Source organism: Melospiza georgiana, chromosome 1 (genome assembly GCF_028018845.1).
Source record: "Melospiza georgiana isolate bMelGeo1 chromosome 1, bMelGeo1.pri, whole genome shotgun sequence".
Classification (NCBI taxonomy): Eukaryota; Metazoa; Chordata; class Aves; order Passeriformes; family Passerellidae; genus Melospiza; species Melospiza georgiana.
Window position 1 is genome coordinate 48,439,039 of NC_080430.1, and position 27,144 is coordinate 48,466,182.

At 39.1% G+C, this 27,144-nt stretch overlaps 1 protein-coding gene across 1 annotated transcript in view; it reads left to right on the forward strand.

The window, feature by feature from the left end:
• EPDR1 (ependymin related 1) overlaps positions 1-25,336 on the forward strand; it is a 29,595-nt gene extending 4,259 nt beyond the window's left edge. The window contains exons 2-3 of the mRNA XM_058021999.1: positions 20,426-20,634; positions 22,669-25,336. Coding sequence (XP_057877982.1) covers positions 20,426-20,634; positions 22,669-22,859 — 400 coding nt within the window. The 3' untranslated portion in view covers positions 22,860-25,336. The remainder of the gene's footprint in view (positions 1-20,425; positions 20,635-22,668) is intronic.
• The last annotated feature ends 1,808 nt before the right edge of the window (positions 25,337-27,144 follow it).

Sequence of the window (27,144 nt, forward strand, 5' to 3'; positions counted from 1 at the left end):
CTGCTGGGGTGATAGAGGAGTGACAAAGCTATGTTTAGAGAAATAAGTCTCTTATTCTGGCAGGCTCCTTGCCTGTGTGTGTCAATCCCTGTCCTTGACTGAGGAAAGGCAGCATAAGGTCAGGTGCAAATATAACAACATTCATCTGGAGAAGAGGTGATGACTTTTCAAAATAAACAGAGTGTGGGCACACGTGTCTGACTTATCTCAACTACTTTTTAGTTGTTTTAGGATGTGTGATTGTAAAGGAAAAAACAGCGGTGTCTGACCTATTAAAATCGTATAATCCATCCGTTCTGTGGTCATTGTGGTGACTCAATAGGCTAAGTATTGAGCTACGCTGAGCAACTGCAAATTTGTTTCCCAGACTTGGTTTTGGGAGTGGTTTCTGCAGTTTAATGTTTTGGGGAATAAAAGACTGTCACGGGTAAAATTTTCAGAATTGGCCAAGTTGCCCAGGAACCCAAATTCCATTTTTTAAAGATTATGTAGAATGTGCAGACTTGTGAGACCCTTAATTGCAGTGAAACAGAAATGAATTTTCAGCAGTTTCTCTAAAAGTAATCTGAGTTCTTGGGACCTAAAATTCTTCATTATCTGCTGTATATATAACTCACTTCTGAAAACAAGAACTGAAGGAAGGTACTTAGACCTCCTGCATTTATTTCCTCCTGTAGGTGTCAAATGTTCTTTCAAGTGTCCCCTGCTGCTAGTGATTGTGAGTTTGGAAAGGTGGCTTTGGAAAGCTGCTGTGCTGGATGCACACTGACTGTCACATGCCAGGCAATACCCTGAAGCAAGCCTCAGTTGTTCTAATGAGAATTTTGTGGTGAGGTATGGAGGGCTGGCTGTAAAAACCTTAACTCTTGCTTTTCCATCAAAGCCCAATAAACAAGTCAGTTTACTGAGTCCCTCAGTGATGCTCCCTGCCAAGGCAGCTGGTTCCTTGGAGAGGAGCACTGTACAAGGAGGGAACTGTGATCTGTGATGGCTGCATGGGCGAACATCTCGTCGCACTCCAGCTGTTCATTCTGTTTGTTTCTGCCCCCAGGCAGCAGCAATCATTCCCTTTTCCAAGTTCTTGGTCTTGTTGGAAGTCGGCCAGGCTATACAGCTCAGGAGGGCACTGGAGTGAATTGCTGTTGTTGTTACAGGTGGGTTGGTTGGGGAGCTGAAAACACTGCTCCGGGGAGGCAGTTGAAATTCTTCAGCCGTCGAACTGCATCAGTAACAAACAAGTGGACTCTGTTAGAGGAAGTTGGGAACTGTTAGCTTAGCAAAGCTTTTTCTGTCTTGTGTGCTGTGCTTCCTTGGACAACAACATCTTTGTTAGTTAAAAAAAAAACAAAAACAAAAACATAAAAAACAACCTGAGTATGAATAAAGCAAATCCATTGCGTTGAGATGGCTGTTGTGTTTAGTGTAGTGTTCTTGAAACCATTGTTTATGCTAAGTGCTCTGGAGCCATTTCATACAATACCAAAACACAGCGCATATCCAAACTGAACAGAATAAACTGGCTCTTAAATTCAAAATAGCAGATCCACAAACCTTTTAAAGCTAGAGAAAAAATGTAGATGAAATGTCCAGTAACCTCAAATTGATAATTTGCTAGAGCACTGGTTGGTGTACTTAAAAACCAGTCAGACACTCACTGGGGTCATTACTACCACATGAGTTCTAGATATTGTTTCCTGGATGTTGTTAAAAAACAGAGGTTCTCATTAAAAAGTTTTGTTTTTCTAAAAGATGTTAAATGGTAGTCACTAACACCATGTTGTACTTGGTACTAGTGGATTAGCTTAAGCATTTTATCCATCTGTACCCTTTACATTTAGGGAATTACTTCTTTCTTCCCTCTTATCATCTCTTGCTTGTCTGTTTGAACTTTTTGAAATAATGTGTTTTTGCACTGAAACTTATGGCTCAATTTGTACTGTTGGACATTATGGTGAAAACTTAAGGCAAGACCGGTACTGCACAGAAAATACAATATGCCCATATATCTATAACTTGGACCAATGTTTTCAGAAGATAAATCACTGTAAATTTGATTTATTTGATTTTTTTGTTTGTTTGCTTTTTGTTTGTTTGGTTTTGGTTTTTTTTCTTTTTTGGTAGAGATTTAAAGTGGACATGAATAGAAAGAGATTCAGTGTTCTGTGGTCACAGACAGCTGATGGTGACATGACTGTACAGCTAAACAGACACAATGAAAGACATCTTTATATTCATGATCCTAATTTGGACTCCATTCAGCTTGAGGTCTGACGCAATTCAGATGTCACAACTGACAACATCATCACACCTATTCTCACAGGACCAAAGGCCATTCATCTGAAGAAGTATCTCTTCTGAAGGTTAAACCAGAATTTTCTAATATAGGGCTTCTGTGAGGTAAAAAATAATTTTCTTTTCCAGTTACAGATCTGATTTGTATTGCATATCAACAGGCTTATCCATTTATTATCTTCATGGGACAGGTTTTCAACTGGATGACATTTTCCCAGACAAGTGAAGTCAGTGAAATGGTACCTTATTAAGCCTTTTTTGGTATGCCAAGTCATTGGTTGATTCAAAATTGAAAGGTATGGTTCAGGTATCCTTCTGTCCTCTCTATTTTGCTTTAAACTGACTGGTGGCTAACCTTGGCATGGCATAATAAGTAATACTGAGCTATTCAGACTTGAGGTCATCCAGCTGTGAATCTGTGTAGCTGCAGCAGCAACAATCCAACTCCTGAACATCATCTTTATCAGCTTCATCCCTGTCTTCAGATGACTTTCATTTTGACCTTACCCGTAGATTTGCAAGGAATCGCATGCTTAGCAACTTGAGGAGTTCTCTCTCATGAGGTATTTTTACCTGTTGCTCTTCTTTACTCAAAGGGCAAATTATTTTCTCCTCCAGAGTGTTTTCAAGGCATGGTACAGTGTCTGATGTGCTGGGGAGGGGATGATGTCTGGGTAAAACAGGGCCACTTTGTGCAATATTTTGGCTCTTCTAGAATAAGGAGCATTATGCCCGGCGTGGCATTGCATAACGTGAAGGTACCAGTGGCCAGTGAAACTTCTCCTCACCACTGCCAAGCAGCCCTGCTTCTTTCAGTTGTTTTTGTTCACTGCCTCGCTTTCATGGCCCCAGGGGAGATATATGTATGTTGACTTGAGATCTGAGATTCCACAGGGATATTTTGTGTTTTCCTGAGGCTCCAGAGGATGCTTCCTTGCCTGTATTATGGTCACTCTCTCATACCTGACTGTCATGGGCCAGGGACAGGATTTTCTGCCAAGAATTTGTTCCCATTTGTGAAAGTGTTGAAGGTTCAACATGAGAGACACTCTTTGTTTTAAGTAGTGTATTAATTTCTGGAGCTGGTACCTCTTATACATTCATACTCAGGAGTAAATTGGGGGTTTCCAACAGCAGCCTAAATGTCTTTGTCCAAAATCAATTTATGGTTTTCTTACTACAGGTGGTAGTAAGAAAGAAGGAATGATTTGTTTTCATGTGAACTCACACTTTTTTTTTTTCATCTTTCATTAATAAAGATCCCTGGCTAACATTTATTTGAGAATCAGTTCAGGCATTGTTTTGAGTATTATGTGCAGACGTTGGGATTTGTGTCCCACTCAATTATTAAAAGATGCTTCCCATGTATTACAAAAAGTCAGAAAGGTGCAGTAACTTCTGCAGTTCTTGTTTTTGCTGTGAGAATTTTACTAGCAACGTTTCTACAGTCAATAGGGTTGTTCCCATAACTTAGCAATGACCATATTTATGCTTTTACAGATTTGTGTTTATGTGTTTTCATGATTTTAAAAATTTCTGGCATCAGAATGTGAATTTGGCAGGCATTTTCTTCTTGTACAGTGCTCACACTGTAGTTACTACAATTTTTCAGTCTTTGGCTACTAAGAGTTCATATGTCTGGGGAGCTACTTTGCTATTCATTCCATGAAAGCTTATTTTATCCCTTTCATTCCTTATGAAATTTACCCTTCCATTCTGGCATCATCCAGAGTATGTTTTGTGGGCTAAATCCAGCCCAGAGGGAACTTCCATCCAGCCTTCTGCCTTTCCCCACTGAATAGCTCCTTGTTGGTTTAATGATTGTCTGAAATTTGGATCCCTCTGAATTGCTGCCCTTCTGTCCATGAGGGAGGAACAGAAGAGACTGGATGCATAGGTTGGAAATCACCTCACTCAACCCTGTGGCTGTGGGTCAGTGCTATACACTGCCATACTGAAGGAGTGATTGAAAAATTCACGGTAACATGTGTGCAGATGCCACACTGCCTGTGTATAGCTTATTTCTGTGGCATACGAGGGTCAGCAGTCTTGGGATTATTCATTTCTTGTCTGAAAAAAAAAAATAACCTGTAAGATTCCAGCAGTGAAGAAGATGTAGATTGTCAAATATCATTGAGAGATACCAAATCATGTTGATTCTGGAGCTCTGTCTGCATTTTTTTTAATTTCTGTATTATTTTGTAACTAAAAAATGAACATGTTTCAAAGCTTAATAGAAATACATGTAGGACTGTATAACTGTCTGATTCAACCCAACTGTCACCAAAGAGTGATCTAAGAGTGATAACAGCACATCACATTTATGGAGTTCTAAAAGAGTAGTAAAAATCTCAATTGCTGCCTTCTTTTAGATACCAGAAGACTGAAACTTTCTTTGCTCTAGCTTAACTTTCTTTGCTCTAGCTTCTCCCAAAATCATAAACAAAAGCAATCTCTTCATTGCTGCTCAAATTATTTTTTAATATGAAACATCTAAGAAGTGGCTTGTCCTCAAGTTCATTAAACTCATTTGCCCTTCTCAAACAGAAAGAGATATTGTCTACATACTAGTTATCTTATTTTCTATATGTATTATTTTTCCTGAGGATGGTTCATAACGGAATGTGATGATATGATAGATAGCAAACAAGGCAGAAGACCGATATTACCACATGTATTGCAACATCTCTTCTTAAGGTTGCTTACTTCTTCACTTAATTTAAAAAATAACATTGTAATAATACCCTGCATATTTACCTTTTGGTCAGTTGAATATTTCTCAAGTAAATCATTCCAAAAACGGCTTCACTGACCCTTAATGATTGACTTCTAGTTGCAGTAATGTGCTCTTCAGAATCTGTTCCTTTATAGCTGTTGCCAAATATTATTTCATACTTCAGAGTGTATGTTCAAAACACACAGTCAGCTGCCTTAGCAGGAAAAGTTTTGTGATGTCTGTAACTAATTTTTCAAGTTGTCTGTTTGGAACAAACCATTTTCTAATGTACATTTTCTTAAAGCTTTAATGGAGTAACATGAAAAGGGCTCCAAATACCTACAAATAATGTAATCCTTACCAGCAAGAAAGTGAACAAAAACTTCTGTCTTCATTCTGCTCTGTTCTTATTTGGAGGTTGGGACCAACTGCAATAAAAAATTTTAAAAAAAGATAGCAAGGAAGATAAACCACTAATAAGACTTCCCACTGAGGTTTTAGTCTCTGATGTTACCCGTCCCTTACTCTGTCAGTTCTGGTGCTTTCACACTTAGCAAGCCTTAATTTGCTGTCCTTCTGCCAGTTCTTTGTGGGAATTGACGGCTGCTACTTCATCTGAAAATGAGATGGCTCAGTAGATATTGGGGCTTCTGAAAATGTGTCTTGCTTGCCATTTATTTTGGTGAAACCGTACACAGGAAAGCTGGTATGAGACCTGTATAGCTGCTAAACAGCTGGAAATTTCTTCTTAAGTAGTCTGTCTGCATGGAGACCTACTGTTTGTATGGATACCTGTCTTTTCAGAAATTAATGTTTCTCAGGGGGAATGGCCAGATTTTCCCCAGAATTTTCCAAGGGCAGTTTTGTGCATGGCAGTGCTAAAGGTTTTTAAACACTCATAGAGACCAGAGTCCACCCAGTGAACACAATGAAGAAAGATTCCATTTTTCATTCTTTCAGTATCTCCTAATACTATTTGCAACTGTGGTTTTATCATATTTAGATACTTTTCTTGCCAGGAAACTTAGGATTCTGCCATACTTTTAGGCAGCCAGCACTGGAAAGTTTACTCATGCTGTGCAGTTATGGTAATTCTCAGAGGATGCTAACTTGCAGAGCAGAATTCTGTACAGATTGAGGAATTCTTAGTAGAATTAGTTTCCAAATTAATGTATCACTATTTTATTAGATCCATATTTGTTAACTTACATCTTCTGTACAAGAAATTAATTTCTTCTTCTTATCTGTGAGAGTACCTGGCAACTTTGAGTAATCTGGTCTAGTGGAAGATGTCCTTGCCCATGGCAGGGGGCTGGAACTAGATGATCTTTAAGGTCTCCTCCACCCCAAGGCATTCTGTGATTATCTGGACACTTCCTTGTATCATTTTAAGTACCTGTGCCCAAAACCACACAGGATTTACAAAGCCAGACTGGTTTGTTATCCTGTTTCTTCCAGAGAATAGAGGAATGCACAAACTCAGATAACATTTTGATAAAGTTTGAGATATTTCCTGTGCTTTTTTTATAGATGAAAAAAAATAATTAGGGAGAGTGAGAGGAGATAAGGGTATGAGATCAGAGACACCCTATTGCATTAAGTTTATCCCCTTGCTATTGAAGAGGGAAAATGTGAGAGACCGCCTAATTGCTTCAACACAGCAGAAGATAAAAAGTTCCTAATTTTTTTAACTTCTGCTCTGCCTATCTCTAAACCAAATGTAAGCATGAAGATATTGAGTCTCAATACATTTATGTGTATTCTTTGTTTATTGACATACACATTTTTTGTTAGTTTCACTGAGTGTTAAGAGTAGGTGACTTCACAAGGTATATACCTCATAGCCAGGTTATTGTAAGTTCCTAAATTCCTAAAGTAAGTCATCTAGTCCTCTGAAGAAGAAAACAATTGGTCACTAGAGATGTTCAGAGTACCCAGTCTGTCACTTAAGTTGTGCTAGCATAGTCAAGCCAAGTCAAAGTGACATACAGTCAGATGATATTCCAGGCACTGCCTCAAAAATGTAGGTACCACAGCTGCTTAGCTGGAGCCAGGTAGAGGGATCCATGGTGGGTCAAGTGGGACCCATGTCTTGTTGTGTTTTGGAAGTCTTAACACGTCTGAAACGCAGTTTGGTTCTTTGGATTTCCTTCCTCTGAAAGAATGGAAAAAAATCAGCCTTTCAAGCTTCATTCATGCCCTCAATATGTGAATGCACTTCCAGGCTGCAAAACTCCATAGATTATTTTTGTAGATAGTTTTTGAGTTTTTTTTAATGTCCCTTAAAATATGAAAAGCAAAAGAACATCTCATCATTACAATATGCATATGATGTTTACCAGGATCTTAGTACAGTGTATGAACAAGCATCAAGCATAAGGAATGAAGTCAGCTCAAATCATTAGCCCAAGCTGTCTGTAGTGAAGTAGCACATGTAGAAATCAAGTTTTAATCATAGCAGCCTCCAGGTACAATGCCATTAAGATACACCTGCAGTGCAGAGCACTGGGGCAGGCAGTAACAACATGAGCTTGGCTGGTGCAGAAGATTTTTCCATTCTCTCTCCCCCTGGTTGCTTCAGTAGCACCTCCCTCCCTCAGAAACCACTTTCCTATTCCCTGGATGAGTCCAACTACATGGTTAATGCAATGCAGGAAATGTGGGAGATCAAGTACTCCACACAATACAGCAGACCAGAAAACAAAGGGATAAATGAAAATGCTCCAAAGTTTTCTCATAAGCAAATTAATTTTTCTGAGTCTCCATACGCTCAGAGTTGTAGAATTTTTGTCCAGTTAGCTGTAGCAAGAGAGTACATAAAAAAGCCTTCCCAAAGGAGAGTTTTTATGACAAAAAGATGTTTCACATAATTTAGGTATTTCCAATTAAGGATATAAAGATATTCATTACTTTGCCTAAAAACAAGGCCCAGAACACCATAAGGGAGAAGAAAAATAAATATCACAAAGCACAGAATATGAAAAAGTTGTGTAAAACTTGTGGAAATATATTTTTGTGTAGGTGAGATTGCATAAAATGTTATGTTTACCTTTCAGCATCTCCTTTTGTTGCCCATTTGAGATAAGTTGATAGCCATGCTGGGTTTTAAACTTTTTTCAACTTATTTTTTCTTGTAAATGGAACACCTGGCGTAGCATCTGTAAAAATCAGTGAAACTTTTCTGGCTGATTTCACAAGACTTTGGGTCAGGTTCATGTATAATTTTGGAGAAGGAGTTATTGAGCCATATTTTTCTCTAATTACATAGCTGATGGATGGAAATTGCAAACAGCAGCAGTTACATGAGGATCTGCTCCTATGATGTGGAAAGAGCAATTGTCTCTTGACAGTTGGAAACATGAGGGATGAGGGAGAAAATCTGATGGGCAGAAAGTGATTTCTGCTCATATGCTTCTCTGGAGAGAAAATTCAGGAGTTTCTTATGCAGTCTTTGAATACAAAAAAAAGTGTCTAGTAAAATTGGTCACCTCCATTTTGCAGTGTTTACTCTGACAGACTGAATTTTAGAACATAATAAATACTATCCCTCTGAAAATTTTCCCTTTTTAAGTATCTTCATGTTGAATGCCCAAAATAGGAAGCTTTGGTCAGTTTTGAAAATTCTGCCCATTAAGTATATAAAATAATGCAATTAGAACAGCAAAAAAACTGTAATATGCACATATGATAGTGTGTAATTTTGAAATAATTTTAAAGTCATTTTCTCTTTTTAAAACAAGTTATGTTAATGTCTGTTATGATTATAGGAATGGTAAAGGAAAAGACTTTTAGCATGCACAAAAGTTCTAAATTCATATGATTAGGCAAAGATCAAAGAAAACTGTGGCTCCCTGTGTTGTGTGCATGTAGGACACTGGGCTCCATGTCAGGAAAACACCCCAAAATTAGGTAAACATACCAGCCTGCTAAAGACTTCAGTTTGTATTCGTGTCAGATTCTAAATGGTAAAGCTATTTTTGTCATGTTTTAAGCAGCATGGGTAGTCTAAACATGTTCAATAGGTCTAGTGACCTTTTCCCGAGTAATGGAAAACTTTCAGCTGTGCCAATGTAGTATATTTATACCAATATTATTTACAGGTCTTGCCCTCCTTGCTGCTGCTTCTTAGAACTGTCCTTGAATGAAAAATAAATGTGTCAGGGGTTTAATAAAATTGAAATAGCTATAAACATTCTTAAAAATAGAAATGTGTGCTTAACCATGCTTCCTTTAGCTGATTGCAGTGTCTTCAGCAACTGTTGTTTCTGTGATGGACTAACAGATAACCTGGGAAATAGTTCTGTATCAAACACACTGATGTGGTCCTAATAACTTGAAGAGAAAGGTTTTGAAATGAATTTTCATCTTCTAATTACTTAGGTATTTTCAGCTCAGCTGATTTTTAAGGACATGCCAGTTTCTTGTGCTGCATCATGGCTATTGCTTACGGAGGTTTCCTACAAGCAGTAGGCTTGTGGTGACTGCTGAAAGCCACTCCCCACCTCCCCGAAGGTGGAAAAGTTGTTGCCATAACAAAAAGCACAATAACTCAATAGAGGACCAAAGAAAAACAGTTCTGTGAAGAGCAAGTTTAACAGATAGTTCAACCTTCTAATTATTCCCGTGAATGCTGGATGTGTTTCATTTGACACCTATCTCACCAGTCCTGATTTTAGGCACTGTTTGTCTTTAATTCATTCAGGCACTGAAAACAGTGTGATGGTGTAATTAGAGATAATTGTGCAGGAAGACAGAGCTGAAGGTCACCAATGTGCAGGAGATGGCACCATCTCTGAAATCCCTGTGTGAAATAAGATGGAGCCCTCTGCTGAGACTCCTCAGAGAGTGCCACTATTGCATTTGAGAGGTCTCAGGAAGTCATCCCCAAAGGTTGTTCACCATCTTTATGAAGGTAACAGTGTCAAGAATTCAGGTCTTATAATATCAGGATTTATTGATTGAGCTGGTCTGTTACAAAAAAAAAGACCAGCAGCCATCAGTATTCTCCAATCACTTACATGTAAGGCTGGGAAGGTCCCCAAGTTACCATATAACCTGATCCTCCATCCTGGAGAAAAGCTTTACATCGGTTGTCCCTGATATTTTTACCAGCTCTTGTAAAAGCTGGAGTATAAGAAGACAGACATTTTCAGAGTATTTCCTAAGTAAGCCCTTCTTGCTTCATGTGACATGGAAAAAAGTTGGTATTAATTTTTCCTTTGATATACTAACCATCTTATCATCATACCTCAGTCTTGCTGTTGCAGACCAGACATGCTCAATTTCTTCATAGGTCCTGTTTCTTAAACATCCCACTGCCCTTGCTGTTCTCTGAACTATGTCCTATCTCTTTATCTGTTCCTTTAAGTGAGGCATCCAAAACCAGGATCAGAATTCTAGTCTCATGAGGAGACTAAGCAGAGCAGAATAAATGACCTCCTAATGGACCCAGAACTGTAAACTTCCCTTTCTAAATCATCACTGCACCACTTCGCAGTGGGTATGTATGGAAGGATGGCAATATGCCATTTCCTTTACAACCATATAGCAAATAACATCTTCCCTAACTATATGTTTTCTTTCACACAGACATTCCCTTCTTTTTCTTTTTCTTCTGTTTTGCACACTTTCAGTCAGTTCCACCTGGAATTTTAACACACTGACACACTGTACTTGAATCCAGTCATTAATTTGTGCACTCACCTAACAGTATGACTTTTGATTGATAGCTGCTGAAGGAAGAAGAAAAAGACCTGCACAAAGACTTCTGGTTGAAATGAAGTTATTTTTACCTTGGAGGTGGGGAGGATGAGTGTAGTTCCGTGCTATGATTTCATGTTGCGTGTATTTCCAGTGAAATGAATCTCCATCTTTCACAAAGTTTATTTAACAATAAGCTATACTCACATCTTTGGATGGATGTTGGAAAGTTGAAAAGTACTTAGCTTTCAAACTGTTGCATCTGATTATCTGGCCTGACTTCCAAACTCCCTTGAAAACAGTCACAGTCTTTTTATTTTTTTATATTGGATAGATATCAGAAAGACCTGAATCATCCCTCTTAAGGAAAGCATTGCAGATGGAAGGTGGAAATCATTACGTCTTGGGATAGCAATCTGGTGCAAGTACATATCCTCACAAATTTTTCCAGAGAATATTCCATTATGAAATAAAAGTTTGATCTATCAGAATAAGGACCTCATCCCCATCTGTTCCAAAGGGCAATCTGTTCCTCAGACTGCTTCATGATTACTTTTTCTGCAGGAATGCATACTGAAAGCAACTAACTGGCCAAGTGTATGCATGATGGGATTTACAATCTCGATGAAGATCATTATAGGTCTCCTGAAATGCATGTAATCCCTGTTCATGGTATATGAAGATCCTTCTCTGTTTTTAAACAGAAGTTGACCTGTAAGAAGCTGCAGTACCCAGTTCTAGTTGAAAAAATATTTTTTATCTTTTATTATTATTTTATTCTTAAATATGTATGTGAAAAAGGGAGAGTATTTTAATTTAGTTAAGGAACTTCATTCTTCTATGCCTTTCTGATGTATAAAATAGATACTTTCATAGGGGACAGAGCTAACATCCAATTTAATATTCTGTCTCACACCCTGGTTAAGAGAAAGATGTGAAAACTCCAAATAAATCTGACAGTTAGAATCATTAAGTTATTTATGTTGTAAATTACTTTTAGGATCATTGAGTCCAAGAGTTAAATTAACAACAATAAAGCCACCACTAAACCATGTCCCTAAGCACCACATCCTCAGGTCTTTTAAATACCCCCTGGGATAGTGACTCAGCCACCCTGCTGAGCTTGTTATGATGCTGGAAGAAATTTTTCCAAATACCCAATCTAAACCTCCCCTGGCACAACTTCAAGCCAATTTATCTTGTCTTCTCACTTGTTCCTTGCGAGAAGCCACTGGCACCTACCTGGCTGCAACCCCATTTCTGGAAGTTGTAAAGAGCAATAAGGTCCCTCCTGAGCCTCCTTTTCTCCTTTTCTGCCTAAGCTGCCCCCCCATAAGCTTTGTGCTCTAGACCTTTCAGCAGCTCCATTTCCCTTCTCTGGACACCTTCCAGCCCCTCAATGTCCTTGTAGCGAGGGACCCAGAACTGAACACTGTTTTAAGTGCAGCCTCACCCGGGCTGGGTGCAGCGGGGCTGTCCCTGCCTTGATCACCCTTGCTGATCCAAACCAGGATGCCACTGGCCTTCTTGGGCACACTCCTGGCTCATGTTCAGTTTGCTGACAACCAGCACACCCTTGGCAGATTTCCAGCCACTCCTCCCCCAGCCTGAAGTGCTCCCTATGGTTGTTGTGACCCAAGTGCAGGAGCCAGCTCTTGCTCTGGTTGCCCTTATACCATTAGCTTCAGCCCATTGATGCAGCCTGTCCAGATCCCTCTGTAGAGCAGTTGTACCCTCCAACAGATCAACAGCACTCCTGCCCAGCTTGATGTCATTTACAGATTTATTGAGGGTGCACTTGATCTAGTTCATGGATAAAGATACTAAACAGGCCTAGCCTCAGTTATGAGCCCTTGGGAACACCACTCATCACTGGTCACCAGCTGGATTTAACTCCGTTCACCACCACTCTTAGATCCCCACTTTTCAGACAGTGTTGAACCCAGCGAACAGTGCACCCATACAAACTACAGGTAGCCAGTTCCTTCAGGGTAATGCTGTGGATAATGGTGTCAAACACTTTACTAAAACCCAGGAATGCGTCAATATCCTTTCCCTCATCCCCTGAACAGATCACCTTATCCTAGGAGGTTGGGTTGGCCGAGGAAGATCTGCCTTTCATATACCCCTGAGGGCTGGACCCAATTTTGCGCATACTGCATAATGCACCTCAAGGTGATAGACTCCATGACCTTTCATGGCACTGACATCAGGCTGACAGGCCTGTAGTTCCCTCTGTCCTCCTCCTTGCCCTTCTTGCAGATGAACATCACATTTACTAACTTCCAGTCAACTGTGACCTCCTGAGTGAGCCAGGACTGCTGGGAAATGATGGAAAGTGTCTTGGTGAGCAATGGTGTGCACTCCCTCAATACTCTTGGGTGGATCCCATCCAGTACACCCTGTTGGCCTGCCCTGGCCTCTACTGCTCCCTGTGGAGCATTTATACATGCTAGGGGCGCTAGCCGCCATTGCTCCTGGCCTTGCCCAGGTTCCGCCAGCCCTTGTGGCATAAGCTGCGGGCTCCTGGCTGGCCTACAAATGTAAAATTAAAAACAGGAAGACAGGTACGTCTTTTATGTTTGAGTATGTTTTTTTCCTTTTTTGAGATACTCTCAGTCATTGTAACCATGCTTTTTCTGGCTCTCTACATGCTAAATTTCTGTTTCCTATTTCTCACGTCTTTACAACCTCACAGAGAGCCTTAAAATAATTGCACTCTCAAAAGAGCGTTTCCAAGTCTCAGTTTTGAGCATCAGCTCTTCCAATTATTTACTTCCCTTCTTCATATAGCACAAAGAGGGTGAGAAATGTAATAAATAAATTCTAATGTACCTCTGTCATTTCCCTCTTTATTATTTCATCTTTTCTAAGGTTGTTTGTATATACTGAGAGGTGAGTCCTGGCCTTCCTCACTCTTTTTGGTCTCTTCTAAGCCCTGCTGTGATTTTCCAGTAACCTTTATTAACTTACTCATGGAAGAGTCATTGTACTAGACTTTTTTACAAACCCATAACAGGAAAATAATCTCTGACCTCAAGTATATTTTGATATTGTGTGGTTCTGCTATTATATACCATATTCCCTAGGAGGAGATTCCATTGATTCACTGGAAAGCATTATGGTATGCTGGCCACATCTTCCATTCCTTTCCTTTTGAGCTGCATTGTTGCCTACTGAGGGCTCCAGTTACGAATATACTGTTACTTATGGAAACAGACAGATGCTGTCTATTAAGGGCAATGCATCTTGTAGCCTCTTGCTTTATTGTTTTTCTGAATTTCAACTTCAATTGCAGTGCATTGTTCTCAGGGCTTTGACTTTGTGGATTATTTAGAAGTGTCAAATAGCCAAAAAGGGACAGCAAAGGAAACAGGCTTCTTGCTGAAGAGCTGATTTTCCCTTAGTGTTTGCCAAAATAACTAATCTAATTTATGTGAAAACAAAATAATAAGAAATTGCATAATTTTTTATTGAGTTTCATAATTAAAGTCACAAAAGTATCTCATTCTTTAGCTGGTGTAGCTTTGACTTTGCAGCTCTTGATTCCTGTATTTAAGGTTCTCTTTCTACACAAACTGCATTATTACCAGGACTTAAATTGGCTAATTCTCTGTGCTTCAGAAACTAGTAGTGTGGTCAAAGTTCCTCATATACCTTGTTAATTAGATACCTGGTACAGGGAGCTTGATCTCCTTGAAAATTTTTTTTTAAAAAATGAGCCTTTACAATCTTGAGTGATTTAAGTCAGACTAAAAGATGCTGCTTTTACACAATATCACATTACATTTACTGTCACATGTATTGGCACAGTCCTGTATTTGTACAATATACCATAGTCCTGCACCACTGCCAAACAAGTGAGATCAAATATGGTAAATGACTGTTGTTCTTGAGGTCTGATATACCAGAAGAAAAACACAAGTCTGAAATTACCGAAAACTTAATGGGAAAGAGGAAAGGAGTTCCCAGAAATATACTAAAAAACGAATGCTTCTCCCTTTTGAAATGAGCTTGCCAGATCCTTCCAAAAGCAGATGAGTGTTCTTGACCTGATGGGTGTTTATCAACTGTCTGCATGTCTGCTTGGCAGCGTTGTTCCCTTGAACTATTCTTGATCTGAGGACCTGAGAAGATGGGGTTATGTAGTCACACTTCTAGTAAAGATTCCCATTCTCCCACTCTATTTTCAGAAAAAAAATTGTAATAAAGAGTGGTAACATTGTGAGGTACTTTATCAAGAGGATACAAGACGCCTCAAGAATTAAATATGTGGATGTACCTATCTGTGCACACTAGAACAGACAATTTGGGATATCTGTAGAGCAATTTCTTCTAGTCAGATGTGGGGTTAGCTCCTTTTGAAATGTTTAAAAGTGTCTTTTTACAAAGAGAACTGGCAAAGAATTTAGTACCACAAAGGCAGACACATGCTTCAAGTGTTCATTTAATCCCCAAAGTAAAGTTAACTTGCAAATAATTGCAGTGACCTCTGTTTGAGATATCAAATAGCAAATACTGTTTCTTGCTGAGTAATACAGAATATCAGATACAAATAATGCATAAAATTTTGCTTCCATTTTTCAGTAGCTTTATACTACTAGGTAATATAAGTCCTGGCTTACATGAATGAGAGTTTTAAGGTTACAATAGCTACAGCTGGGAAATCTGAATCAACGGGTTAAAGCCCTAGGTTCATGAAACCCCAGTACACCTTTTCAGTAAGGTTTGTTTTACCATTTTTTTCAGCATTTTTTTGGGGCAGGATTAGTGGTTTGGTTCTTTGTTAACACAATGCCTCACACAACTGGTTTGTGATCACAGATTTGTGTCTCTCCAATACTACAGCAATCAAAGGAGAATAATAAACAGCATTTTAAGGCTCTGGTACTGTAGGTTGATTATCCAAAGCCACAGAGCCAAATTATGCAGAGGCAGATTTAGCACAGAAAGAGTTTTTATTACCCAGTCTCAATCTCAGACCATTATTTTGCTTCTCTCTAGCAAATGACCTTGTCTGATATTGTTGAATACATCACATGGGTCTGGCCAGGCCACTAACAGCACCTCTGCTCCTCTGAGTCACTACAAAGGCAGTTGGACAGCAAGCAGCTGCTTTCTTCTTGGTTTGGCTCTCACAGGGAAGCTCTTGGAAGTGCAGAAGTAAACCCTGGGAGTCAGCAGATGTGTTAGGTGATGGGCAGGCTAGCAGGCTTCAGGGCTGGGAAGGACCCAGCATAGGATGCAGACTGAGCACCTGAAAAAGATCTGGTAGCATGATCTTAACATTAATGACTTTTTTTTCTGAGAAATGTTGAAAAATAGTTCACTGTTATGAATTACGTTATTAACATGCAAAAAATCACCTATTCAGAAGACAAGTTTATTAGTTCAGGCCTTTGTGAGGGTCCAGGAGTGTGTCTTTATGTTACCTGGGCTATGTCCTGAGAGGGACCTCTGCCTATGTCCCCAGATTTCATGAGGAGTCTTAGAGCTGGGACAGTATTTGGATGCACAGCAGTACATCTTTAACACCTTGTGATTGTGTGATTCTGCGGGTTTCTGGCTTTGTATTTAACTCACTTGGTCTCTTATTCAGAAAAATGCTTTCCTTAGCTTGGGAGAAGAAAGTACTGAACCCAGCTTGTATCCCACCTATCTGACATGATTGCTTCCAGCAAAATCAATGGAATTATTTGTGCAGGATATGGTCCAGAGTTAAGAAATTCTTCAAAGCATGGGAGCTAAAACATGTGTGTCTTTATATGCTGGAATTCATCCATTTTCAGACAGAGACAAAGGGAGTATTAAGGATCATGAGAGAGTCCCATAGTGTACAATGGGGTGAGGCATAGGGCAGGGTAGGGTGGAATAGGATAGGAAAGGAAGAGAAACAATCTCAGTCAGGCAAGTAGGATAATTGTCCAAGTGACTTCTTCAAATCTGTTTCAAGGTGCCTATTTGAGGCCTAGTTGGGGCACTTCCTTTTAGGTTGGGGCTTTTTTGAAATTATAATTTAATTCAATTATTATAAAAATAATATTAGAAGTGAGTGCAGGCTGCAAATACATTACATTTTTCTGAAAAAACAAACTAATTAAAAATAATTTCCTCTCCTGTTTCTTTGCCAAGACCTATTTTCAGGACTCTGTGCTTCCCCTCAAGAAGCCAATAAAATATCAGGCACCTAAAACAAATAGAGGCAGTACACTCAGGACTTGGCTGGTTAAAAACAAGAAGAGAAAATATTTCTTATTTTAATTTTTTTTTTATTATCATTTTTATATTCGTGTACATTTTGCTATTAATTTTGGCTGTTAAGTACTTCTCTTTATAAAACAACAACTTAACCATTCACTTCTCATGTGCTGTTAAACTCAGATCCTGTGTAATCTTAGGTTTCTGTGCTGGCTATTTCCAGGACACAGAGCAATTCTCTATGAAGCTGGGATGTGAGGCCCATCTGGGTTGATCAAGGACAGGTAAATCTTGCCCCTGCTTACCCAGGGCTGTCATGCACAGTCAGCAGAACGAGGTTTTCTGCAGATCTCCTCTCGTGTGCCTGCCCCCACAGAGGCAGAGTTCTTCCCAGCAGCACATCAAGGTGTAGGACTGGTGTCTCCTACACATATGTTCAATCCACCTCTCCCAGAACCAAAAATCTCAGCGGTGGAGCCTCTTACTCTCCAGAATGGCTGTCAGAGAGGTTATTAGTGCTGAGTTTGATTTGTTTGGATTTTCCTCATTTTTGTTTACTTCGGTGTTTCATAATGGCCCTTTTGCTGTCTGCAGGATTGTTAAATATGCAAGTAAAATTTCTGTGTGAATTAAGGTTTAAGTGAGGATTTAAAATAAAAATGTAACAGTTTTATTTTTATTCCTATTAGTTTTTAATGCTTTTCTAATACATTGGGGTTTTGTGTTCTTTTACAAAATCACTGTTTTATCACTCAGATGCTTCAAACATGGTGATAGATTCCTCTGTAAGGCATCTCCCATCCCACTTTTATAGGAGCTGCTGGGCAGCCAGCTGAAGAGTAGTTGGGTCAGTAGACTCTCACTGAAAACACATAAGTAAATGTATTTTAGTGTTCTTGTATGTTCTCTGGACCAAATGTGATCTAAAAGTTTTGTCACCATATGTGATCTCAGGTTGGGTTTATGTAAGAAAAGAGTTTAAAAAGATACTGAATTCTTCATTAGCTAAGTGTTCAAGTGTGCAAACCTTGCCTTTGACTAAGAAAATGACAGGCAAGTTTAGGTTGGTGAAAGTCATGGCAAAAGCAGGAATATTTTAAGATATGGGCAGGAGAATGATTTACCATGGGGAAGGTCATATGTAGCGTTGCAGTTTGTCAACTTCTTTACACGAGTCTTGTCAGTGTGGGGGAGGTTCCCAGTTTCAGGACAAGCTACCTTCCATGTTTTGCAGGGTTTTGGGTGAGAGGTGGGCCCCAATTTACATCATGTCAGCTTCCTTGTCCCATTTTATATTCTCCTTCACTGTTCAGTTTGGCTAAGGCCATTTAGCCTTACTGTGTTTCCATGCATGCAGAATAAATGATGCTCTCAAGAAGTGGTGGGAATGTTGCTCAGATGCTTTTAACCATGCTGAGACGCTTCTTATTATGCAACCTTTAAATGCCACAGTGTCAGTGGTGGGTGAAGTTATTGCTGTCTGGTACAATTGTGCATTGCAAAAATTAAAGTTGTAAATTGTTTTGGTTTCTACCCTATTTTATGTAAACTTTGCATCCTCCCCAAAAGAATGTGAAGACTGCAAAGAGAAACATGCAGGAGTTGGGAAATAGAGAAGGATCTGGTCTTGCTTTTGTGCATCTCTTCAATTGCATTAATTATGCAGTGTTTTCTACTGGCTTCCCATCTTTCTGATGGCGCAGGATGAGCAGTGTTAGGGACTAGAATCAGATTTTTGAAGCAGAAGATACCTGTGTCCAAAGACACCTAAGCCTTCTTTATTTGCAGGAAACGGAGGCAGCATCATGAATGAAAAAAGGAATTACAGATGGGGAAAGATGAAGCTGTTCCCTTCCTTTTCTCTAGAGTCACTGCATAACAGTAACCTGTAGCCAAGTATTTGAGCTGAGATATTCAAGGGAAGTCTCTGATAATGAATGCAGAGTTTTGGAGGGTTTAGAAAGTGACCCCGTTAAGTCCTTTGCAAAAGATGCAGAGCGCGCATGACGATGATTTCAGATATGCTTTTAACAACTTCTCATCTGATTGGTAGTGCAAAGTACCCTGGAGAAGTTAAATTTCTGCTATTTCCAGCTAAGTGTTCAAGATCAGCTGATACTTTTGATAATTTTGATATTCTGTTTCTGTCTGGCTTTGTGCACAGTTAAAAGGTAAGGACCATACCACCTCCTTTTTGAGGGTATGGACGCAATGTCACAGTACTGGTGGTAGACAAGACCACTGTAAAAAGAAACTCGATGAAAGTGTGTCACAGACATCTTTTCATTAAAATCCTTTCCTTAGGATTTTTTCCTGCTGAAGCTGAGAAGTTTCAGCAACAAATGTAAACAGTGGTTATCTGTTGCTGTGGAATGCAACAGGTGCACCTGTGATTGGCCCATGTTGGATGTGTATAATTAGTGGCCAATCAAGGACCGAGCTCTCTCTGGGACAGAGTCGGAGAGAGCTCCTTTGTTATTCATTCTTTTCTGTTAGCTTAGCTAGCCTTCTGAGAACTTTTCCTTTTATTTCCTTTTAGTATAGTCATAATGTAATATATATATATGTATCATAAAATAATAAATCAAGCCTTCTGACCATGGAATCAACATTCTCATCTCTCTCTTCACCTCAAAACCCTTGTGACCACCATCAAAAAAGTGTCCATATAAATGTTTATCATCTCTCCTCAGAGCTTGGCTCGGTCACTTCATACTCATTAGAAGATTGGTATTAAATCCTTATTAACTATCCATGCTGGTGACTTCATCTTCTCACCTCTCAAGCTCATTGAGCTCCACACCTCTCCTTATCTCTGTCTTGCTATTTTGCTCTCTGCTTTTTCTTTTCACTCTGTCGTGGGAGAAACTGTGCCTTATGGAGGTTGACCCTCTCAGTTCTGCACTTGGGACCATGTACTTCCCCCTTCACCCCCATGTCCCACTTAAGCTGTCTGTGCCATGGAGAAACATCTGTGAGGATGGCAGATACTACGTCTAACCAGTACACAGGAAGGCTCTACCGTATTCGTGCAGAAGTGAATCTATACAGCCTATGCAAACAGATTTTTTTAAAAGGCTTATAACTTAGCCAAATCTGGGCAACTTTTAATAAAAACTTTTCCCCTGCCAAAGTTTTAAGTCCTTTCTCCAAAACATGGAGGCACTGTAGCTGTTTAATGAAACAGTTATTAAAAAAAAAAAAAACCAAAACAAAACTAGGAATAATAACATGTTTTTCTCTCAGTTGTTCTCAGAAAAGTTGTTCTGTTGTTCTCAGAAATGGCTGAACCAGTTCAGCCTGATTTATTTATTTTGGAAAGAATCAGCTGAGACAAACTTTTAGCATGGGAAATTTCAGCCCAACTGGTTAGCATTTCTCAAAGTTTGGCAAGGTTAAATGCAAGTGGAAATGTTCTTACGCTGACAAGTCAAAGGCAAGCTTACATATCAGCAATGTTCCTTGCTTGGGATAGAAAGACTATATGTATTTATTAATTGCTTTTTCTTAATGTTTCAGGTTCTTTGAGTATATATTGCTCTACAAAGATGCAGTGATGTTTCAGATTGAACAAGTTACAAAGCTTTGCTCGAAGATTGCTCTGACAGAGCCCTGGGATCCATATGATATTCCTGCCAATTCAACTTATGAAGATCAGTACTACATTGGGGGACCTGGAGATGAAGTTATGGTACAGGAATGGTCTGACAGAAAACCAGCCAGGAAATGTATGTGCATGCTTTTGTTTTATTTAATAATAATCAATGTCTCTGCTGCACAGGGAAAAATAAAATTATTCATGCTTCATCCCAGGTTTCCATATTTCCATAGAGTTCTCTGGAAGAAGTAATGAAAGTGCCCTGTGCACAGAATATCATTTAAATAGCAATGTGTTTTTTAGGAAAATTTCATATTTCAGCAGGATTAAATATATTCAGAGGACTTGATTGTGTTGTATTTGGTATCATACAGAGTTTGGCATGGAACAGCATCATTTTGTGTCTGAATCTGGCAGCCCGTATCCAAAATTTACCTAGAGAAGAATTGGTACTCTAATTAGGGGCACACTCAAGCTAGAGTCTATAACAGAAACAGAGCAGGTGTCAGTGTTTGTCCTACACATGGTTCTGCAGCCATTGAAATCCTTAATATATGACTACATTTTGTTGTCCTCTGTACTGGTAAGAAATATCTTCTCACAAGGCTTAGTCCTGCACTTGGCAGCTGAGCACTTGCATCATAAAAGAAAGGAGGCTGAATTTTCCAAGGTATAGTATGCTAGATTTTGACTGCACAGAAATTTATTAGCACTTTGGCTTCAATTTCGTCTATGGTTTATTGATGACCCAGACAACTATAAAAATAATTTTAAAACTTCCATGAAATTTATGAGAGTATTCAGCTAGTACAATACTTATGGTTATGGACATCTAATATATAGGCTGGTTACGAACTTGAGCATTTAGCTGGAGGAAAATATTTCTTTCTTGAATAAAAGTAGAACAAATGAAGTGGAGAATGAAGGATAAGATCATTAGACCTCTGTAACTAGGTTGATATATCCTCTGGTATTCTGCAAGAGGCAAATTATCACTCACTCCAATAACTTTTTTTTTTTCCCATATCTGATATTTTGAATTTTTGTGGAATTTTATAGCCAGATACATTGAATTAATGTGTGATTTTTATCCTGTATTATTTTGTTTCTCCTGTGCTTTTCTGTATGATCATTCATAAACATAATGTCTGAAAGTTACTTATCTACCTTTCAGCTAGTATTGGTTTGAATTGTAGAAATTATATTTCTTTTGCAATTAAAAAAGTTTTAGGGGAGATACAGGCTACTTTCGTAGCATCATATTTAACCATGATTTTTTATTCTAAATTCTGAGAGAAGGCTTGTTTAGTAAAAGGTTGCCTCCATTTCTGTGTACTCAAAACCATATTAATTAAGGTCAGAATGTTTTTGGTATATTAGCATCCTCAAAAGAGGTATATTCAAATATTGCTTAGCTTGGCATCCTTTCTTTGAATACAGTTTAAGTGTGTTTCATGTCACCATTTATTTATTTCTGTTAATGTGGTTGTGCTACAGCCTATGACACAAAACTGAAAGCACTGAAAATAAGTATGTGTGATTGCTACTATGTGGGAGAAAATAAGTGTTCTTGGGACTAGAAAAATTTGTTACAGACATTCCTCAGAGGAACTGATTTATGATCAGTAGGTAATTTTAACATTGTGAGTTTCTGCTATCAAGAGATCTAAGATGTGTAAAACAATGGGATGGACTATGATTGAAGGGGTAATGAATGATCACAGAAATAAAATAATAAAAAGGGAGATAAATAATAAAAGAGAGATAAAAGCAAAGGGCATTCAAAGGACACCACTTGAGTGGTATTACTGCCACTGCCTAAACAGCATAGTGGAAAAGGTAGAGGTGATGACGGAGAACAGAAGGGAAATAGAGCAAGGGAAGACCTCTGAGGTTAGCACACAGTGGAATTAAACTGAAGTTAAAAAAGGTACACAGATTTGCTGCATCACATTCTGGAAGAGATCAGCATTGAGCGTAGACTCGAGATAATGAACCGCTAGAAGTGTTTGAAAATAATAGGAATTTTAAAAAAAAATTCAATTATAATGGGAATCTGAATACACAATGTTAAACAGAAGCAATGAGTTAAGAGACGGACATCATCATGACCCATTCATCTTGTCTGGTCACCTAAAGCAGTCACATTTCTGGTTGTTTGCAGTGGAATCCTGGGTCGGCGTTTACACCGTCAAGGACTGTTACCCAGTACAGGAAACCTACACCAAGAACTACAGCGTGACAACCTCCACTCGCTTCTTCGACATCCACCCGGGCATCGCAGACCCCTCCGTGTTCACCCCACCCAGCACCTGCCAGACAGCCCAGCTGACGAGGATGAGAGAGGAATGCTGAGTATGGACAGTGGCTGCTCCTGGGCAAACACGTGTTAGCCAAGAGGATGGTTATTGGTAGTCAGTTGTTGACATCTAAGCTGATTTTTCAACCTAACTGCTCTCTGTGGAATTTGTAAGTTTTCGCTTGAGAGAGAACATAAGCATATAACTGAGTAAAATGTATAAAACAAAAGATACCTTTCGATCACATTAATCTTCTCAGTGATGCACTTACAGTATTATATAGTTACCATTAAGATAATATTTCTAGATACTATGTATTTAATGTTGATTTTCCTTTTGCAAAGATTTCATTATTTATTTTTTCAAGAAGACAAAGTATAGGCAGACAGCAGAAATGGTACTGTCTAGAAGAAAAAGCTAAATTTTGCTGTCATTCTTCTTGTTACTTCTAGAGACTTAAAGGGAAAGATCACCTGTGTAAAACCTCATCCCTAAGTGAAAAATATAATTTTAAATTATACGCATCAAAATTGTGTAAATTTGTTCTTTTGGTTTTATTTTGCTTTGTGTTCTGTTTTGGTTGTTTTTTTGGGTTTTTTTCTGCTCTTCAGGAAGCTGGTAGTCAATTTTTGAACTAAGTTTTGTTCTTTCTGAAAAGAAACTGGAGTACCTTTATTCATTTGCTGACATGCAAAAAATACTTTTCTGTTTCTTGGGAGAATGGTGTGAATGGAAGGGAAGGAGGGAGAGGTACACCTTCAAAAAGAAGTAAGCCAATGTTTTTTGCGCATCTCCCTTTTGGAGAAGGCTTTCCAGTAGGGTGTGGTGAGACAATTTTCAGTCAAATTTTACTTCAGCACTCACTTTTCAAGGCAACACCAGTTTTGACCTATGGAAAGGGATTAAACGGTTCTGCACTCTAAACGGCTTTAATGTTTTGTAACTACTTTCAACAGTCTTCACTCAGGGTGTGGAAACACCTTCGTAATTCCAGGGAGGTTTGAAAAAAGAAAAGCTGTTCTTTGTGCATAGTTAGTGAAGGCTGAATTAGCATTCACACAGTGCCTGGTAGTTGGGATGGAGAGAAAGACAGAGCCTGTGACCTATGTGGAGAGGTGGGAGGGAGGAATGGGAGGCACAGATTTCAGATGTCCTCTTGGGATGTGGCAGCGAGGCACTACAATCTGAGCAGATCCATTGATGCCTGTTTTATTTGAGTGTTTCATCAGCATCTCAATCTTATTATTTCCACATAACCAAAAAAGTGCAGGGTGTGCACAGATTTTGCATTAGAAAATTCAAACCAATCCCTTATGCACCTTTGATACTCTCAGAAGCGTGATAGGTTTTGCACATTTACCAAATGATATTGTTTTATTCTGTAAGGTGTGCCTTTTATTTACTACTTGCAAAAAAATTTAAAGACAGATTCTTGTCCTCTTACACATATTGGGTAGTTTGCTCCAGAAGTCATCTGGCTGTAAACTGATGTAAACACTGGGGAGTTTGGTGTCTCCAGAGGAGAGATGTTGGGCAGGCTTTTAGTGCTTTATATACTCATAGCTTTTTGTACGTAAGCAAGTGGGACAGTGGTTGTTTTTCTTTCACAGTTGTGGTCAGAATGGCATTTTACTTTGCCCCATGCCTAATGAAAGCACATATATATACCGGTTAAAATTTAGCTAGTTCATTAAAAATTTCTCTTGGAGCAAGCCATTTCACTGAAACATGCTAGTGGAGAGAAGGATTGGGTTTCCTTGAATTTAGAGTGCATTCATTCTGCACTCGCCTTCTGTATTTTTTGTGTGACACTCTAAATGCTAACTGCATATTGTTCTCATTAGGACAATGATTAGCATGCATTTCTGAATATGTGTCCTGTTAGAATCTGGAAAATATAATAAATCTGGCTAGCAAGCATGAAGCTGTGGTACTGAATCGTTTGGGATGGCTTTGTTGCGGTCGAGCAGATAGCTGGGTAATCAGGGTGTCTGTATTATGTTTTGCTGACAGTGATACAGTTTCTAGCAATAGCATTAAGTGTTCCTTTAAATATGAATTTGCAAATTTGCAAAAGTCTGGTACACAAAAGTGCATTAAAATTTTTGCCCTGACTTGCAGGGCAATTTTATATGGCTAAATATGTTCCTCTAAAACAATGCTGTTGTCTTCATATTTCTGCTCTACAAATCCAACACAGAGAGTTGTCAAAGAGATATCAAGCAACAAAATTTAGGATTGTGTATTTTGAATTAGCCACAAAACCAAATATGAAGCACAACATGCGTATGCCTAGTTCGTTATCTTTGTTATGATGTGCTTTGGTTTCTTGTCATGTACCACAAGAGACATCTTGTCTTCAAACAACTATGCCAGTGACTCAATGAGAAGGAGCATAAAAGGAATATAAGGTAGCTGTATAGTATGCTGCCACAATTGAATAAAAATGGGGGCTTCGTATGTCTGATAGTCTGGGAAACTTGTTCATCACAGTAATTTGGTGAAAAATTAATAATAAAATGGTATGTACATGAGTTCTATTGTATTCTGTGGGCTTACAGCAACAGAACCTGGTAGCTGGATAGTGTGTGAGGCAAAGCTGATTTTGTGAGATTTCCAGTGTTTCCTGGTTTCAGCTGGGCCAGAAATAGTGCAAACATAGATGTGCTTGCCATATTTTTGTGTTTCTGCTTGGAGTCTTCTCTGAAAGCAGGATGTGTAGAAGCACAACATTGTTTAATTTAAAGTTAACCAAACATTCCTGAACCTCAAAGAAAGGTTTAGTTTGAGTTTGGGGAGGAGATCTGAGCATTTGGTTCAGTTCCTATTTTAACAGTTTGCTTAACTCTAGTATTAGGGACAGATTTTGCTGCCTCAAGCCATGCTGCACGCCATGGAAGTGCTGCCATTTACCAGGGAATGCCAACTTTAATGAATAACATAGGAAGAAATACAATGATCCATTGTCAAAGTCAATTTTAGTCAAGAAATCTCTAAACAGTATGACATTCTTATTTTGGGACATTAACAAAATCAATGTATTTCTCACCTTGAAGTTAATTACGTTTTAGTACTTACTCCTTGCAAACTCATATCTCTTTGCCCACCACCCTTTACTTCCTAACATCAGTGAAGTCCACTTCCAAACAGTGTTTGCAACCTTCACTTGCATTTATTTCAGTAGGAATTGAGCATCTACATACCTGATGGATCTGAGCTGGACTTGACCTATTTATTTTGGCAGCAGTTCTGTCTTAGGGGCAAGGGCAGTGCCAGCCCTATGTGAGCAACATACACTGAACTACATGAGGGTGTCCAACAGAGAGACCAGAGTTGGCTCATGTGCAATTGCTGCTGTCACAAAATACCAGTAGATGAGAGGTCTTTGTCTGTTGTATCACATCCTGCATCTTCTGCATCCTTGGCCACAAACTGATGCTGGAGGCAAACTGCAGGATATTCCCACATGACAGAAAGGCACATCACAGGATCATCAGTAGCTTACTCCCTAACTATAAGGAATAAAGCTTTCAAAAGAGCACCCAATGCAAATAGACAGAGGTCCCTGACTATAAAGATCTGGAGATCACAGTCTTTCCAGGAGTCTGCATGTATGGCATGGACTCAGATACTTACAGATTTAGTTATCACATCTGCACGTAGGCATAGGAACAAATGGAGCAAGCTTGGAAAACTTTTTAAACAATCCTGAGCACTTACTGCTTTATAAGGAGAGAGGGAAAAAAATTATGATCCAATTAGTAGGCCTGGAAAACTGTTAGAAATGTAGGACAAGATGCTGCTCTGAAGATGGTAGTGGAAATTTCCAAACACTGCTTTGATTCACCATGCTCCAGGGTAAAGACCCATGTGGTTTGGTATGGCTATTTCAGCACAGAGCCTGAAACTGCATCCTGAATGAAGTGATGATGCACATAGCTGCAGTATGATATTTTGTTTGAAACAAAGACAAATAGCTCCCATTGCAAGTGTGAATGCATGACTGATGACCTGCATGTCTATCTACAAGAATGTGTGTGCCTTTAAAAGAGAGCTGCCTGCTGTCTTTGAAGACTGAAGAATTAATCTTCTCACCACTACATCCATAGGAATCTACTTCAGACTCCTTTCTTTCCCACTCTGCAAGGTGGGAACAGTAATTCTGCTTTCCACCCGCTCTTGCCTTTCTGATTGTGATAGCTCTGGGCCGACATCACTGCCTCCACCACTGGGGCCCTCAGAGGCCTGGAGGCAGTGGGGCAGTAGCACCAATGTCATGGAGGGTTCCCAGCCCCTGCCTTACAATGTGGAATAAAATTACGTGTGTGTGTTACCTGTCT